The 18,196-nt window shown below is 41.3% G+C and overlaps 1 protein-coding gene across 1 annotated transcript; it reads right to left on the reverse strand.

Moving 5' to 3' along the window:
• Window positions 1–11,162: 11,162 nt before the first annotated feature.
• LOC149417692 (uncharacterized) lies at window positions 11,163–17,498 on the reverse strand. The gene is made up of 3 exons (XM_089640609.1): window positions 17,177–17,498; window positions 15,197–16,525; window positions 11,163–14,989 (listed from the first exon to the last, which is right to left on the reverse strand). Exons 1-3 carry the CDS (start codon window positions 17,496–17,498, stop codon window positions 11,163–11,165), a joined length of 5,478 nt encoding a protein of 1,825 aa, XP_089496735.1.
• Between the last annotated feature and the right edge of the window lie 698 nt (window positions 17,499–18,196).

The following is an 18,196-nucleotide window of genomic DNA, read 5'->3' on the forward strand; positions in this document are numbered from 1 at the left end:
GGCAGCGCTCTTGGAAGGGTTCACGTCGATACGCCATTTGTTAAACCAGTCTTGGATGTCTATCTTTGTCGTGCTGTAAGCAAAGTGTTATCATCCTGGGGGAACTGTTTCGAACCGTAATGGTAGTGTCGTCAACGCACAAGGCTTTATAAGAATGTTGGTTGTCCGTGAGTGGAATACTATGTGTGTAGACATTGAAGAAGGTGGGGAAAGCAGGGACCCTTGGGGGACGCCTGTTGCCATGAATCTTGGCTTTGAGGGTACGCGGCACACAAAATACATTATTTCAAAACCAATGAAATTTTGCGCACTTGACCTTCAAAGCAAGAGAAATATCACTGCCTACAGACTTCTAAAAACTCTGAAAAATTCAGCTATACATTATAAAATCGTTTTATTACTTTTAACTCCTACCTAAAGCTGAAATGAATTCTGTCAAATCATGATGGGGATGTCTTACTAAAATGTATATTTTTCTTTTTTCCATTAAATTACCCTTTTCCAATGTAGAATATGAGCAAAAGGTTGATGTTTCATATAATATTTACGTTCCGGATAAGAAAGCCAGGCTCAAGCATCCATACATCTGTCAATCTCCGGAAGCCTGTGACAACCTTTATTCCTACTTATTTATAACCCTTTTTTGGACGTGACCGACATTCGGCGACTTGAGACTAAGAAATACGTTCAAAAAACTCCGTAGTGCGTGGCGTAGATCCATTGTAGACCCGTCGTAGATGGACTGTAAAGATAATTTTTTTGCCAATTTTGATAAATTTTTTGATCAGCATTTTATCTAAGTTCTTTGCTTTGTTTTCCCTTTTCATAATAAAATAAGTATTCTTGAACTATATAAGCTTCTGTAAAATCTTGAACTCTACATCGCATTTTCATTATTTCAATCGTACACATTTTAAAATTTGATGAATGTTCTAACATTTCATCCGATTTCCTTAGGAAGAAAACAGTAAATAATTTAAATTTGTGAGGCAGGCTTGGGTACCGCCACCCCGGGAACCATTTATTGGATAACCAACACCAATTCCATAGGTCACCCCAAGTGATTCGCTAAGATTGATGATTTTTTGGGGAGACCCTTTGACCTTTCCAACTGGTAAATACTGATAAATTTATAAGTCAGTTACGCCTGAACACACTGAAAACTAGATTCCTACCCAACCCTCATTCCTTTTCCCTTCCCAGAACTTCTTCAACTGCCTTTCCTTAAGAAATAACTTCCACACTGTATCCCAAAAGATGACACAGGTCCTGATTGAAAATATTTTCCTCTGGGCCTCTCCTGTGGGGTTAATGTAAAAAAAACGGTACCCATGATCATCTTGCCTACTTGCGGACTTCAGGTGGGATCTAGTAGTTACTATACTACGAACGGTTTGAGACTAACTACCTGGTTATGGCGAATTTATCGAAATCGTTATTAAATTAATCTTTACTACAAATCTGTTAACATTTTGAATAAAAAAATATATTCTTTGTAAATTGAAGTTTTTTCTATCGTTTCGCTTAAGTATAGTAAAAATATATATTTTTTAATTACTTTCCAAAATATGTAAGCGTAAATAACAAAATAAAATTATTTTAACTAGAATATTATGAACCCAAATACGAAAAAGTATTTTTTTTTTTAATTTTGTAAACTTTTTAAATACATCTATTTGAATTTCACTTTTGTTTTTGGTAATATTAATATATTACCAAAAACAAAATCCAAGATTTGCATTAATATGCAAATCTTGGAAGCCAAAATCAACCCACTTCCCGACATCCGATCAAGCTAAAACTGCAGCAAATAGATTCGTTGACGATGACAATGCATTCTATCAACTTTTTTTGGCATTCACATACACACACCCACGCAGACAAGTACAAATTTCTCTGAAATCTAATATATATGAAATAATGTTGGTCCTACCCGATCGCCATTTGCCAAGGATTGAAGAGTTGTTGATTCCAGTTCCTGTGTATAAAAGTTGAATCCCCAGTAAAACCATTTTTTTTTAGTTTTATAATAGAGAATTTTTTTTCTTTATAATAAAATGATTAAAAAATAAATAAAAATCACTTTAGCGCTTGTCCACAATTTTTTTAATTCATTTTCCAAGCGATTTTTATGCCTATTATCTATATCCTTTGTAATATGAAAAACTAAGAACAGATAAAGTTTTGGCTTTTGTATTCCTCTAAGATAATTTATAGTCTTTAGTAACGAAGCGATACAGTTATATTATACTAATTTGATAGAACGCAAGTAACTGAATGCTAACAACTTTTGAGTTGAAATTTTAACTTTTGAGCTATTACATAATTTACATAAACAAGGAGAAATGTTATAATAAAATATGCTTAGATAAATGTTATGACCAAACTAGAACACAAAAACAATATAGATAATGTCTTGACATTATAGACAAGATCAAGGTTTTGATGGAGTTCACGACTGCAGCCATATTAATACAAAATATTACTTGCGTAATGACTGACAAAAATCATTTAGGCTGACACCAAAAAACTCAAGATTCAGACATGAGATTTTTATCCATTATGGTCATTGGTCTATGGAATCCATAATATATTAATAATAATTCCAATTTATTAATAATAATCATAATTTATCAATAATAATCATAATATAATGTTGATAATAATCATAATTTATTATAAATAATCATAACTTATCATAATATTCAAAAATCTGTTAATGAAAAAATAAGAAAATAGGTACATAGATTTAGGAAATGAGATAAAAAATAAAATAATATGGCATTCTCAGACTATAAAAATATTACCATTCGTTATTTCGGCTACTAGGATTACACCTAGTTCTCTCATTAAAAATTTAGGAATATTAGATCTATCAAAAAATTTATATATAAAAATGCAAAAATCAGTCATTTTAAATACATGTAGGATTACGAAAGATTTTTTAAATATTTATGTTGAGGGTTCAGTAAGATTTATAGGCCCTGTTAGGAGTTCTACCGAGCCGAACCCTCTGATATGTTTATTTTTCCATTTGATCTCTGGTGAGTTAACGTGTTGTTCTTGTATTGTTTTGTATTTATTTTGCTTATATAATGCACTTGCATAATATGGATTGACTAGATCATCATTTGTGGGAAAGTGTGTGGAAGGCTTTAGTTTTTTCATATGGGGAAGATTTAACCCGGAAATAAAGTCGGAAAATATAAAATGATGTATATTAACATTATGTTTTTATGCTCGTACGTCATATATAGGCATTGGCGAAGAAGTTTGCAAATCGATCATGGTTTTCCAAAAGAAACAAGTAGCCTTCTTCCTATAGTTAGGTTGTTGTTCTACCCAAATTTAGTTAGGGTTTGCTGATCAGACCTTTAAGAACCAATTTATGCTTCGTCATCAAACCGTGTACATTAATTAATAAGCGTTTGTCGAGATAGTGAACATGAACCACCTCATCCTAAATGGAGTACATTTAATATCGTTTGAAGAATTTTCAGCTTTATATACTTAATTTATTACTTAACTATATAACAATTTTTTCTCAGGAGTAATGACAACAATCGTGACATAACATAACCAGGCTTAAGTATTTTAATCATTTTTCTTGATCCTAGCATGTCTTTTTGGTGCATAACCGAGATTCTGATAATACTCCTTACATTCGTTCTTCTCTCTCAAAACCACATAACCCTATACTAATCTCGGAAGTACTTTATTAGTCACAACATCTTATTCCATTAGAACTTCTGTAAGACACATTTGAACGAAGCGTCTATGCATCAGAAAATTATTTTAATTTTTTTTTCTTAAAGCTGAGATATGTGAATTGGTCGTGGTTGGAAAGTGAAATAATTATTCTTCTCAGTTTATCTGAAATATTTATACTTGATTACATGGAAAAAAATCAAAAAAATGTCAATCTCTATAATTACAAAATGGCGGGATTTTTTCGTTAACAGTTGAAATTTTTAAAAAAAATCTATATACAGCATAAAAAGTGAAGTTACGGTTTTCTTACATATTCCCTATACAAAAGAAACGTGTTTTCAAAATATCAAATTCTTTCTAAATTATGGACGGTTTGATTCAAAATGTTTCAAATAATTATAAGCAATAATTAGTCGCCTGAAATATCAATACAAATTGAAAATATCTCCCGAGTAAAAATAAATGCCGCCAACGGGAATTGAACCCGTGCCTTCTGATGTCCGGTCAGGTGCTCTGGGCCACTGAGCTATGTCGGCTTATTTCCAACCAGCCGTTGAATGTACGTTATCGTATTGTTATTCAAGGTGTTAGTGTACTTGGGACGCTTTAGTGAGTTCTATGATTGTATGTAAGAGTCTGTTATTTATTTTATGTTACGGGAGACTTATATTGTATTATAATTGTATATTGAGATAGAACCTGCAGACAAACAGCCATATGGCAGCCTTGTGGGACTATCTATACATTGTCTAAAAAAAAAAAAAAAAGTGTAGTTTTCAGTCAATAAAGGTCAGCTTAGTAAAATAAAATAAAATAATTTATTGTTTTTGTTGAGATTGACATCATTATCATTGTCATTAGTTGAGATTGACAAAATTAACATTTCAATTATTAATCGTTATTGTTGAAATTGACAACATTATCACTCATTATTAATTCTTATTGTTAAAATTGACAACAATATCATTGTCATTATTAATTGTTATTGTTAAAATTTACAACATTATCACTGTCATTATTAATTGTTATTGTTGAGATTGACAACATTATCATTGTCATTATTTTGTAGGAGCTTACTCATACAACAAATTGTTGGTTAACCCCCCCTGCACGCTGTTAGTTATTTTTACTTGAATCTATAATGGGGCTAGAATATGTTATTGCATTGTGTGTACTTTTGCACATGTTAATGGTTGTATACAATGCTCGCCACTGGCCACTAGCCACTAGCCACTATATCAGCGGTGGATAATGACCCGAGGCCACCTACCCTAACCAGTAACCAGTACCTATGTAACCACCCAACGCCATTATGTAGTACTAATTTGTCACAGATGTGGGAGACAGGTTATTGTACCACCGCACCCTTATCTTTCCTGCAAGTAATTAATATAATTAATTATTATTTGTTATCTTTGAACGTGTCTTAAATCTTGACGACTAATGCGTAGGGATCTGGATATTTCGCATTATTTGTCGGCAAAATTAGCGTTATTTTTGGCGAAAATCGCATAATATGATTCGGTGAAATTTGCTTAATTTTTTGTGGATTTTTGGGGAAGGTACTTTTATTTTTCAGCAAGCAAAAATTAGTGACAACTGTCTCGAAAAGAAAACGAACACGAAATATTTGAGCCTGATTGTAGATTCCCAGCTATCGTGGGATCTCCACATAAATCATGGGAAGGAGAAAATTACCCCCATAACTGGTGCACTATATAGGCTTCAAGAATTACTACCCATTGATTTACTAACTTTGGTGTATTATGCCATTGTACATTCACACCTATCCTTTCTCTGCTGTATCTGGGGCTTTGCCTCAAAGAAACAGATAGTTGACCTGCAGGTGGTCCAAAGCCGAGCTCTCAGAAATGTTCTTCGTCTCCCATAGGACACACATGTCAAGGAAATCTATTCAATCACAGTCCTTCCAATCACAGTCCTTCCCAAACTTGAAATCACGATCACCATCTTACAAATTACCCAAAAATTAACCCACACTAACATCAATCCACTTTACAATCAAGACATCCACACCACGATACTCGGAATATTGGATAAAATATCTTAACTATATTGCCTACACACTCTCTCACTCACTCTTTTCCAGATATGTATAAAAACAGCCAGCATATCCAAAAAATTCAAAGTAATGCTTTTAAAAGAATATTTTTTAAAAACATGAAAAATAAAATGCGTAATTCTTGCCGTGTTGTATTTTGTCTTGTTTCTTTCTCCCTCCTTTCATATCCCCTGTATTTTTAATGTGAAGCTTATAATTTTGGTTAATTTTAAAATACCAATGTAAAATTGTACCTATTAACTCCCGCCTATTATTGTACCTCTCGTCCTACAATGAGTTTTGTAACTCATCGGGATTGCTCTGGTAAGTTATAAAGTTTAAAAAATATATTAAAATATTTAGTGAAGGTCCAATTCACTCTCTGATCCTAAAGTGAAAGAAAAATATTAGGTTTTATTTTATAAATAAATTCCACCGACCCATGCAAGCACAAATATTAATATCATACTAAAATTCGTCAGTTGTTTTAAAATATGCTCGAAAAAGTCGAAAATTTTGAAAAACTTAAAGAATCGTCAAAGATCCTTCAAGCAGATAAAGCTATGTCCCAATTTTCTCACACCATGTTGATAAGCTAAACAACTTCATAAAATGTCTGAAAAAAATTACATGGATGTTCCTATATTGTGATTACCGCAGTAAACATATGACCGTGAGGGTTTTTCAGGAGCCTTGAATGTAAAGCCATGGGCATTTGTATGTAACATGAGGGTGTGTTGATAATTGAATTACCTTTAGTGCGCTACTGAATCACCGCAGGAAGAAGCACAGGGTAAGAAGGAAGGAGGGGCGACCCACAATAATACGTCGGGAGATCCAGCCCTGCGAACTTTTAGTACCTACAAGAATTATTTTGGCACAGTTTGCAAAATTTGAGACTGTGGAACAGGGGTTCTCAGCAGTTTTGTTGTCGGAAGCACATTCAACATTAGTGAGAAAGTTGCTGGGGCCATTCTTTGATCTATTTACATAAATAACTAGCTAAAATTCCCAGGCATTACCGGACACAGAGTTTTTATAAATCACTGCACATTCCACAAACTATTGATAGATACCTTAAATTTGTTTAACCGTTTTTGTAACAGCAACTGAAGACACATAAAATTACATCTATCGGACACATAAAATAGTGTTATTTTTTTATCAGGCTTTTCGAGACAATTTTTTATTAAAAAAGTTTTGCTATAATCCGAAAGATGTCAGTGAACAAAATTATACATTTTTAAAGACAATTAAACATAATACTAAGCAAAATAATAAAATTAGTTATAATTATTTTAATATATTTTAAAAATTGAATATTAAATTGAGTATATACTGACTTAGATTGCGTATCAATATTTGATTTTTCTTAAAAACTGATGAATTATAATTAATGTTTATTACAGATTTATTACACTGACAAGTTACCAGCCATTGATGTCGTGTCCCAATAATAAAAAATCACGCTTTTTGAGTAAACTTACTTTCTCTTTAGTTATTTGCAACGGCTTTATGAAAATAGTTGCGCGGGCCCAATTACGTCCGCGGGTTCCTATTTGAAAACTCCTGTACAGTAACCTCGGGAGCATCTTAAAGGGTAGCAGATTTATCTCCGTCATTTATTTTTAAAGGCGTTCCTCTGTCGCTTTCTGTCAGGGCGCTTTTAGGAAAAATGGTTCATGCAAACACCCTTTACAATGCAAGTGATATATTATTACGTTAGAATAGATACGGTTATTTTGAATTTTGCGCAAGAAACCAAAAATTATTTATTTGAAATTTTTTGTGAGGATCTCTTTTTACGGGTTAAATAATAACTAGCCCGGCTTCACCAGAGTCCCAAAACTATTTACTACTATTCTAAAAACTTATTGAGTGTTAAATGGATAACAGTCATTAAAACTCCACTGAAAATATTATGTAGAACTAATTTTCGGCCTGTTGGTTGTTGCTATCTAGATTTTTGTATGCAATGTCATCGATTTATTCTGACTGAACGAAATTATTTTGCGGAAAAAAACCTAGGATTGCGAAAATACATATTTACGTTTTAAAAAAATATATATTTTTACATGTTTCTTTAATTGTCAAGCAATAGGTCACCCCGAGTGGTTGGCTATGTTAGGTGACTTAGCAGGGGTGCCCGGGTTGGTGGGGTGAGGTTTGTCTAGATCTTGGCGGCGGATGCATTTACTCACCTACTGCGTGCTGGGCTGGATAGGGAGATGGTTGAGTGAGACCTTTAAACCTCTCAATCTGGACTCTCTCGACCCATCGCCTTGCATTGCAGTGAGAGAGATGGTTTTATACCCATCCCTCACTTTCTCTCCTTATTTTTCATATTAAAACCCTCCAAATTGCATCCCTCCAAATAGACATAGGCCCCGAGAAACATTTTTCCTCAGGAACGCCTGTGTGTAGCAAATGTAAAAATTAAAAATATATAAATATTTTATAATACTGCATTCCCAATTTTGACACACTACACAATTTTATAAACTATTTTGTTTGCCTATTATTTAAGTCAACTTTATTTAGATTTTTCCAACTATTTTTCCTGTCCTAATATCTTCACACAAATAAATAATAATTAAAAACATTTTCACTATGAAAATGTAAATGTCATGCATTAATGGGAGAATTTTCGTTTGCATTATCAACACTGAGTACCTACCTCTAATACAGAACTGTTTTTTTTGCAAAATAATTAGGGGTTGTATAAGCTACCCTCGCGGAAGTACGCCATTAGGTCGAGGGGGGGAACACATTTAGATGGTGGTGGTGTCCTTTAAACATGTATTTTGTGTTTTAACATTAGCATTACTTACGATGCATGCAGCCTGCTTTCAAATTAACTTGGCAGAGAATATTTTTTTTGTTATTTATGATCCTGTATCATTTTCAATCTCGGCATTAATATATTCATATTTTTAGCTTCGCAAATTAAAAAATAAATTTTGTAAAAAATCCAGTGAGCTCTACTTCTGAGTTTAGTGGATTTAGTTGCCAAAACTTGTCTGTATCCCTTAGAGATCTGAAAAACCTCTCTTTAACTGATCTCAACGATGGACCAGACATTCACCATCGAAGTCAGACCGCCACCAATCGAGAAGGTTCTACAGATGCTTTAGCTCTACGAAGAGAATGCTCTTCATACAGGACGCACCTCTTCAAATGAAATGCCATAAGTGGTTAATACAACAACGCTAATAGACATTTTTTTCGGTTATCGAGGTATTGCAGTGCCAGCGAAATTTTTTAATATGTATGGATTACATTGCATTGCACAACCTATCCATGGAGCCCAGAATAAAAGTATTATTTTTATTATTCTCTAACAAATTGCAAACTTTGAAGCACAGACGTCAGCTAGAATTTCTGTTCTTGTTATACCTTTATTTAAATGGAAGATGTCCCGACAAACTTGTGTCATTGGCCCATTTGGTCGGCGTTGGGCAGCTTGGAAAAACGTCAAACGCCCCATATTTCGCTACATGAGGATTCCACTTTTGTTTGACTTTTGACGTTTTGCGTATGCAAGTATGTACCTTCAAAGAAAGTCAAGAATGAGAATGTCGACCAATGTATGTACTTTTAAAGGCGATTGCGAGTGGCCTGGATTGGTGAATCGATACCCGGGTCGTATTCAATAGCTCGGCTGTGGAATGGTTTGCCGGCCTCTACGTTTCCTCCCTCCTACAACATGGGTCTCTTCAAGATCCAGGTTCACTCCCCCAACAACTTACCTACGTAAATATGATATGAGATTTTTACAGCCAAAAAGTATTATCGTCATTAATTTTTGGGGTTATTATGCCTAAATACGCGTGGTTAAGTATGTGTTTATATGTAGAAGCGAAACCGAGATACGAGCATCAATCCTCTTAATGTAGTTTTTGTGTTTAGTTTTGGTACTGCCATCTAATACCGAATACAAATAACTATTAAACTTAGCCTCGTTGGTGGTCCCTAATATTTATGGTTTTTTTGTGAATTTCAATTGCCTCCGTAATTAGGCGCGCTCGATGCTTTTCGTGTCTTCTCAGCACAAAACCCAAGTAATGTCCAGTATTAATTATGTGCTCGGCAATTGTCTGTAACACAAACGCTGTCCCGAACGTTGGCTATATAGCAGGCAAAAGCGCAATACTAATAATATAAAACTAATAATAAAACTAACTACATAACATTTACACTAACGGACAATTTACCTTTTGACAATAAAGTCGAAATTTATTATTCATAACTCATGTAAAAATTTTTCTGATTAATGCATCTCACCAAAGTGAACATTATACAAAAAAAATTCATTTAATATTTAGGCATAATAATGATCAACACAATAAATGGACTGAATATACTGAACAAACTATTAAAAGAATAGTAACTTTACAATGTTTTCCTCAAACTGAGAAATATTCTTCAAAAACCAATGCTACAGAAGGTTTACTATGCGCTAGCCCAATCAATTCTCCAATACGGAATAATAGACTGGGGAGGAGCATATAAAACTAACTTAGCCCCACTGGAAGTAATCCAAAGAAGACTAATTAAAATAATTCTAAAAAAAATTCAGATTATTCGATTCGTGAATTAATCCAAGAATGTAAGGTTTTAAAATTAATTGGGATTTAAAAAAATGCATTACTCAAATCCACAAAGATAAACTAATAATAGAGTCATTAAGCTTAATATCGAGAACCACGGGACAAATAATAAGCACTATTTTTAATTATTGCTCAAAATAATAATCCCTAAGCTCAATATAACAACGGCACAACATCATTACACATAATCAGTGTACGGGACCAAGTTAGTGAAGCCCGCACAAATACTGCAAATTCAATAGGGCACCGGCACACATTGACACCTTGATCTGAGAGTTTTTGCAGGGGCAGTAGGAAAACATTAAATTAAACAAGTATTACTTTCCCGAGAACTCTCGGATGAGAAGTGTCTGTTTGTACCAGTTACTTCTCTATTTATTGGACAAAATTATACATTAAATTTCACACATGTTCAATGAGAGTAATTAGCGATCACCCTTATCTCTTCACTGTGTTGAACAAAACAAAAACATTAGTTTTTAAATGTATGGTGGCGCCGAAAATCCATTAATATTAACTATAGCAGTCGCACATTAAGGATGTGGAATAATATTATAGTATCATATTTATTTTGACGCAGATATCTAAATGGTTTTATCAAAAATATTAAGGACATCGTAAAAACTTGAGATCTTGTTATCTCATAATGACTTTGGCTCTGCACGTCCGATATACTCCCCACGGTGCAGTCTCTGCTGCGCCCAGCTACTCCGTCGGGCGTGTTCTGTTTCATCCCAGCGTCTCGTGTTTGCAGTTGATGTCATTGCAAGGGGTTTCGGCTAGGCAGGTGTTGTCGTGCTGGTGATTGGATCGGCTGGTGTTGTTGAAGCAGGTAGTATGACGGCGATTTTAATGGCCGGTCTAACATATATTCCGGAACTTGTCTGGATACGGGCTGTCCTGACTTGTCCGTCGGCGGCGGGCACGGCCTCAAGGACGCGGCCACGCGGCCAGCTGTTCCGTGGCAGCGTGGAGTCCATAATGACCACCAGGTCATCCTTCTTAATGGGTGTGACCGGGTTGTGCCATTTTTGCCGAGCTGCCATGGTGGGAAGGTATTCTAGAAGCCACCGCCTCCAGAATATGTCTGCAAGTTGCTGGCCGATACGCCACTGGCGGCGAAGGCATATTTCCTCTTCCTTTTTGCCAAACATGGACAAGAGGGGACGCTTTCCAGCCGACCCTAGAAGAAAGTGGTTGGGGGTCAAAGGCTCTTCGTTGCGTGGGTCAACTGATATGTGAGTGAGTGGTCTGTTGTTCACTGTGAATTCAGCCTCTGCCAGGGCCGTGAGTAAGGTTTCTTCTCTAGGTGCCCGTTCCTTAAGTGTGGTGCTCAGGGCTCTTTTTACTGACCGTACAAGCCTCTCCCAAGCTCCCCCCATGTGGGGCGTCATTGGAGGTATGAAATGACACTCAATGCCCTGGGTGGCTATGGCATCAAGCATTCTGGCATCGTGGCTCAATGATACCAGAGCGTCTCTCATCTCTGCATCGGCTCCATGAAAATTTGTTCCGTTGTCGGAGTACATGGCTGCGGGTTGTCCCCTTCGCGCAGTCATCCGCTGTATGGCCATGATGGCTGAGTCTGCGGTCAGTGAGGCGGCCAGTTCTAAGTGAATGGCGCGGGTCGAGAGACAAGTGAAGATGGCTCCATATCGTTTTTCCCGATGTCTGCCAACCGTGATCTCCATAGGCCCGAAGTAGTCGAGTCCGCAATGTGTAAATGGGCGGATGTGATGCATCAGTCGAGGTGGTGGTAGCGCCCCCATTAGTGGTGGAGAGGGTTTGCTTCTCCTTATGTGGCAGGTGGGGCAGGCGTGTGCTATCTTCCTGCTTGTAGTGCGCAGACGCAGTACAAAGAAATCGCCCCGCACCTCTGCGACCGTCTTCTCCGTGCTGGGATGGTCCGCCTTCTGGTGGTAGTGGCGAATCAGGAGCTGAGTGTACGGGTGGTCTCCATCCAGGATGACGGGAGTCCGTGCTACACACTTCGTTTTCGCTAGAGCTCGCAGCCGGGTACCCATCCGCAGGGCGCCGTCTTGTCCGAAGAAGGGGTTTAATGGGTTCAGACGACTACCAGTCGGCAGCATTTGGCCTTGCTTGAGGGTGGTCATGTCAGTATTGAAGGCGTCCTCCTGAGACCTTTTTATCCATCTGTCTTCCGCCTCCTTGATCTCCTCCGCTCGCAGTGGGCCCCCTACAGATTTGTTAACTTTCATCCGACATTGTTTCACAAAGCGGAGAACCCATGCTGTTGCACGAATCAGCCGTTGCCATGAGGAGAATCTCTCGATGGATGGTAAGGCTTCCCTTGCAGTTGATAGAAGGCCGACGTAGTGAGGCTTAACCTCTAGTGTCTGGTCGTCGGGCCTTTTGACAGGTGCACGCTCTTTTGGCCACGCACTCTCAGGTAAAATGATAAAGGCCGGCCCGGTAAACCACCTTCCTTTGGGTGATAGGTCGGGCACATCTGAGTCCCTTGTACCGATGTCAGCGGGATTGAGCTTGGTTGGCACCCATCTCCAGTCGAGTATGTTGGTTAACTCATCTATTTCGCCCAGTCTGTTTGCCACGAAGGCAGAGTACGTACGTGGGTCAGTTCGTAACCAGCACAATACGGTTGCAGAGTCTGTCCAGAAGTACGTTTGGGATATACGGGCCTGGCTTTCCTTGTGGATGGTCTGGGCTAGTCTTGCCGCGATGAGTCCGGCTTGTAACTCAAGGCGGGGAATGGAGAGGGGCTTCAGTGGCGTCACTTTGCATTTACTGGCCAGAAATGTCGCCTGTAGGGATCCATTTACTTCTTCGGTGTAATAGGCGACAGCGCAGCAGGCTTGTTCTGACGCATCGCAGAAGAGATGTAGGGTCACGCTGTTCTGCTTGAGATGGAGGCAGCGTCTCGGAACTGAAATGCTGTGTGTATTCAACAGGCTCAGCCATTCGGTCCACCTCTGTGTATGTTCAGGGGTAATGGGGTTGTCCCAGCCTATACTCGAGCGCCACACGGCCTGCAGCAGTATCTTCGACCGGATTGTAAGGCAGGAAATGAAGCCTACTGGGTCGAAGATTTTCATTACTATTGAGAGCAGCTGCCTTTTCGTGGGTCGCGTGGCCACTTCTGGGGTGATCGCCTCTTGGAATAAGTACAGGAAGTTATCAGTGGATGGGTCCCAAACTAGTCCGAGCACTCGTTCCGTCTCCGTACCTCCACCGCTGATCCGCACTGTGGAACTGGCCCGGTCTTCTGTGGGAACACCGGCTATGGCAGCTGGACTGTTAGATGCCCAGCTAGTTAGGTGGAATCCTCCTTTCGCGAGGAGGGTGCTCACACCGTGGACGAGTGAGGCAGCCTCCTGACAACTGTCTACCGCATCTAGGTAGTCATCCATGTAGAATTTAGAACGAATGGCTGCTGCGGCAATCGGGTTTTCATGTTCGTATTCCCCGGCTACCTTGTTCCGGACGAACTGGGCGCTGCTCGGTGAACAAGTGGCTCCGAACATCATAGATGACATCTGGTAAGTATCAGGTTCGTGTTGGTTCGGTAATCTCCAGAGGTAGAGTTGGGACAGCTGATCTTCCCGCCTTATCTTGATCTGCAGAAACATTTCCTTGATATCTGCGGCAATGGCGATGTTTCCCTCTCGAAAGCGCAGAATATTCCCTAAGAGGGAAGACAGCAGGTCAGGGCCGGTAAGCAGCTGGTCATTAAGGGAGGTCCCTCGGCATCGACTGGCGGCGTCAAACACTATCCTGATCTTCCCTGGCTTATTGGGGTTTGTCACCGCAAAGTGCGGCAGGTACCATTTTCTGGGTGCGGTTGTTGACGCTTCCAGTTTAGACAGCTTCCTGGCGTATCCTTTGTTGACCAGCTGGCTCATCTTGTCGCTGTAGGCTGCTGCCAGATTCTGATCTGCTGCCAGCTTCTTCTCAAGGGAATGAAGTCGTTTCAGCGCGCACTGCCGGTTGTCAGGCAATGTGGCTTCCGGATTACGCCACAGGAGGCCAGTTTCCCACCTCCCAGTGCGAAGAGGCCGGGTAGTCGTGTTCATTAGTGCGATGGCCCTTTGTTCGCTTGCCTGGGTTCTCACCGCGGCAGTTACGCCAAGAGAGTCGACGGCAAAGTTGCATTTTACCAATTCTCTTAGGCGGATATCTGCGGCTGATTCAATTTGTAGTGCCAGCGTCGTGGATTTATTGTCACTGCCAGTCCCGACACCCCCATGGGCGATCCACCCCAGTGCGGTTCGTGACACTATTCGCGTAGTGTCATGGTCTTCGCGCACTTCCCGTGAAACGATCAGATGAGCATTGTCTTGCCCTATCAAAAGTTTTGGGGTGACAAGGTTTCCCTGGGCCTGTTGTTCTGGCAGGTTGAGGTCGGAGATCGTGTTGGCGATGATGTAGTAGGTGTCACTGCTATCACATCCTCTTATGGTCAGCTTCACTCGGCGGGAGAGTGTGTCAGAGGTGCACATCCCTTTGGCGCCATGGATCCGTATGCCGCGGACTGGGCCGCTCACCCCGATCCGTGTCGCGATGTCAGCGTCGACAAGTGTCACAGTTGAGCCTTCGTCGAGGAGCGCGAACACCAAAACTTTGCTTCCTTGGGGGACGCCCAACATAACCTGCACAATTTTTAACAGCACGCTCCGGTCCGTCGTCTGGCGTCACAAGTTAACCTCACCGACAGCACCTTCCGGTACGAACTGTGGGTCATGAAGCAAACGGTGATGTGGTGATCTGCACCCTCCTATGCCGCACCATGCCTTGGTTTTACAGTCCCGTGAGTGGTGTCGATCCAGACACTTACGACACAGGTTCTTCTGTCGCACCATTGTCCACCGGAGGGCGAGACTTTTCTCCGCGAACTCTGTGCACTCGCGAGTTTTGTGGTTGCCACCGCACTGGCCGCAACTTTCACTAGACAGTTTGCGTTTACGCGTATTGTTCATTTTATTTTCGCGAGGCTCACTCCTCTTACGCGATGTAACAAATTCAGCGGGTCTAGAGTCTGGTTTAACTTCTTCACCGTTTACTACATGCACCTGCTCGGTCCGTCGCGGTCGAGGTCGCACTGGGTCGATCATCCCGCTGTTGGGTATAGCGTTAGCCATACTTTTCAGAAATGCTGCCAGCTGAGTTATTGTAGCTAGACTCGTAAGACCACGTGTCTCATACAGCCAGGTCATCCGTAGCGTAACCGGCATCTTTGTTGTGATGTCATTCAGTAGGGTGGGGTTGGTCAGGTATCCGTCTGTCCTAAGGATCCTAAGTGATGTCACCAAGTTCTGGACGGTTCCGGAGAAGTCTGCCAGGTCCTCAAGGGTTGCGTCTATTGTGAGATACGGCAGCTTTTTCACCTTTTCTAACATCAGCGTGGCTATTGCGCTGGCGCCACCGTATCGCTGCTCGAGGACAGAGAGGATCTCTGGAACTTGAGCGGGATCCATGAGGAGAGGGCCGACTGCATCCCGAGCCTTCCCTTTTAGTGCACGCTGCAGCCGGATGAGGTTTTCAGATGAAGTCATTCTGCAAGTGGTTGTGGATTGGGTGTACTGGGCTTTCCATGTGGGCCACTCGAGCGGGTCACCCAGGAAGAGGGGAAGATCCTTGGCCGTGGTCTGCCTTGCGATTAAGGCGGCCATCCGTGTATCGTCCTCTATCGTGCGAGGGCTTTCTTGGGCACGGGACGTGCGAAAACCCTCTGCTATTGCTGAGGTGATCTGGGACAGCTGATCAGCGCCTTTTTGCACCCACTCGTGAGTGTGCTGTGCTGTCTCATCGGCCGTAGGCAGTGGCGGGAACAGTGGTGAAAAATCCTGACTCGTAGGGAATTGCTGCGATCTGTTATGCGTAAATTCCACTTCTCCAGGTACTGCTGCTTGGGGCTGTCGCTCGGGGTACTGTGGTAGAGTATAATCGGCTATGGGAATGCTTGCCACGGGTGCCATGTGTCCCGTAGTTTCCGACAGTATGTGCACTGAGCGTGCATTCGAGGCGGGTCCGGGTTTTATGATAGCGTGGCCAGCATTTGAGGCGGGCCGTGTTCCCGGCAGTGTACGCACCGGGCATGCATTCAAGGCTTGCCCGGGTGCTGTGATAGTGTAACCGGCTTTCGAGGCGGGCCACACTCCAGGCGCTGTTTGCACCGGGCATGCATTCGAGGCTTGCCCGGGTGCTGTGATAGCGTAGCCGGCATTCGAGGCGGGCCACGCTCCAGGCGCTGTTTGCACCGGGCATGCATTCGAGGCTTGCCCGGGTGCTGTGATAGCGTAGCCGGCATTCGAGGCGGGCCACGCTCCAGGCGCTGTTTGCACCGGGCATGCATTCGAGGCTTGCCCGGGTGCTGTGATAGCGTAGCCGGCATTCGAAGCGGGCCACGCTCCAGGCGCTGTTTGCACCGGGCATGCATTCGAGGCTTGCCCGGGTGCTGTGATAGCGTAGCCGGCATTCGAGGCGGGCCACGCTCCAGGCGCTGTTTGCACCGGGCATGCATTCGAGGCTTGCCCGGGTGCTGTGATAGCGTAGCCGGCATTCGAGGCGGGCCACGCTCCAGGCGCTGTTTGCACCGGGCATGCATTAGAGGCTTGCCCGGGTGCTGTGATAGCGTAGCCGGCATTCGAGGCGGGCCACGCTCCAGGCGCCACGGGGGCTTGGGTAGTTGTGAACCTGGAATCGGCAGGTTGGTGGCCTGCTTGCAGTGCGGCGGATGTCTTTGTTGCTGCTGCCAGGGCTGCAAGTAGGTTGGCGGTGTGCTTAACGTGCTGCTTCTCTCGAGTGCGCAACTCACGGCGCAACATTTGTATTGCATCCTCAGTTGACTCTGACCGTTGGTCATCATCCTCTCCGTCGGACTCCTGGGGGGCCGGGGAACTGTGGGTCAGGATGGGACCCCAAGCTGTGGTTGATTGTTCAATGGAGTCCGAGGCAAGCATAGCTTGATCAGCTTGCTGGGGTGCATCTTGGCTAATGGGAACATCAGTCGGAGAGTTGGAAGTAGGGTCCGGGGCTCGGCGAGACATACGTTTGTCTCGGTCTGCGGGAACGCTGGTTGCTGATCGCGACGCCCCGGATGACGTAGAGATTTTATGGCCACTGCGAAGCGAAGGCATCTTTACTGAAGCACGATTAAAGGCGTAATGCGTAGAACCGGCACGAAGGACCAATTTGTACGGGACCAAGTTAGTGAAGCCCGCACAAATACTGCAAATTCAATAGGGCACCGGCACACATTGACACCTTGATCTGAGAGTTTTTGCAGGGGCAGTAGGAAAACATTAAATTAAACAAGTATTACTTTCCCGAGAACTCTCGGATGAGAAGTGTCTGTTTGTACCAGTTACTTCTCTATTTATTGGACAAAATTATACATTAAATTTCACACATGTTCAATGAGAGTAATTAGCGATCACCCTTATCTCTTCACTGTGTTGAACAAAACAAAAACATTAGTTTTTAAATGTATGGTGGCGCCGAAAATCCATTAATATTAACTATAGCAGTCGCACATTAGGATGTGGAATAATATTATAGTATCATATTTATTTTGACGCAGATATCTAAATGGTTTTATCAAAAATATTAAGGACATCGTAAAAACTTGAGATCTTGTTATCTCATAATGACTTTGGCTCTGCACGTCCGATATAATCAGTCATTTAATGTTTTAAAAAACTCCCTAAAGAAATACAAGCTGAAAATAATTTATGAAAATTTTAAGAATAAACTAGTACACTTTACCTCAAATTAATTTGGGTTTGTGTTATAATATAGAATAAAAAAAAACATTGTTAAAAATATGTACACACAA

The sequence above is a fragment of the Hesperophylax consimilis genome, chromosome 15, assembly GCF_061612785.1.
Source record: "Hesperophylax consimilis isolate HC1 chromosome 15, BYU_Hcon_1.0, whole genome shotgun sequence".
Classification (NCBI taxonomy): Eukaryota; Metazoa; Arthropoda; class Insecta; order Trichoptera; family Limnephilidae; genus Hesperophylax; species Hesperophylax consimilis.

What these genes read in the sequence shown, in the direction of transcription:
- LOC149417692 (XM_089640609.1), bottom strand. Translation starts at nt 17,498, where the DNA reads ATGCCTTCGCTTCGCAGTGGCCATAAAATCTCTACGTCATCCGGGGCG. An exon ending in TGCAATACAAATGTTGCGCC is followed by an intron (nt 16,526 to 17,176) that starts GTGAGTTGCGCA and finishes CGGTGCAAACAG; the next exon opens with CGCCTGGAGTGTGGCCCGCC. An exon ending in GCGACAGAAGAACCTGTGTC is followed by an intron (nt 14,990 to 15,196) that starts GTAAGTGTCTGG and finishes GCGTCCCCCAAG; the next exon opens with GAAGCAAAGTTTTGGTGTTC.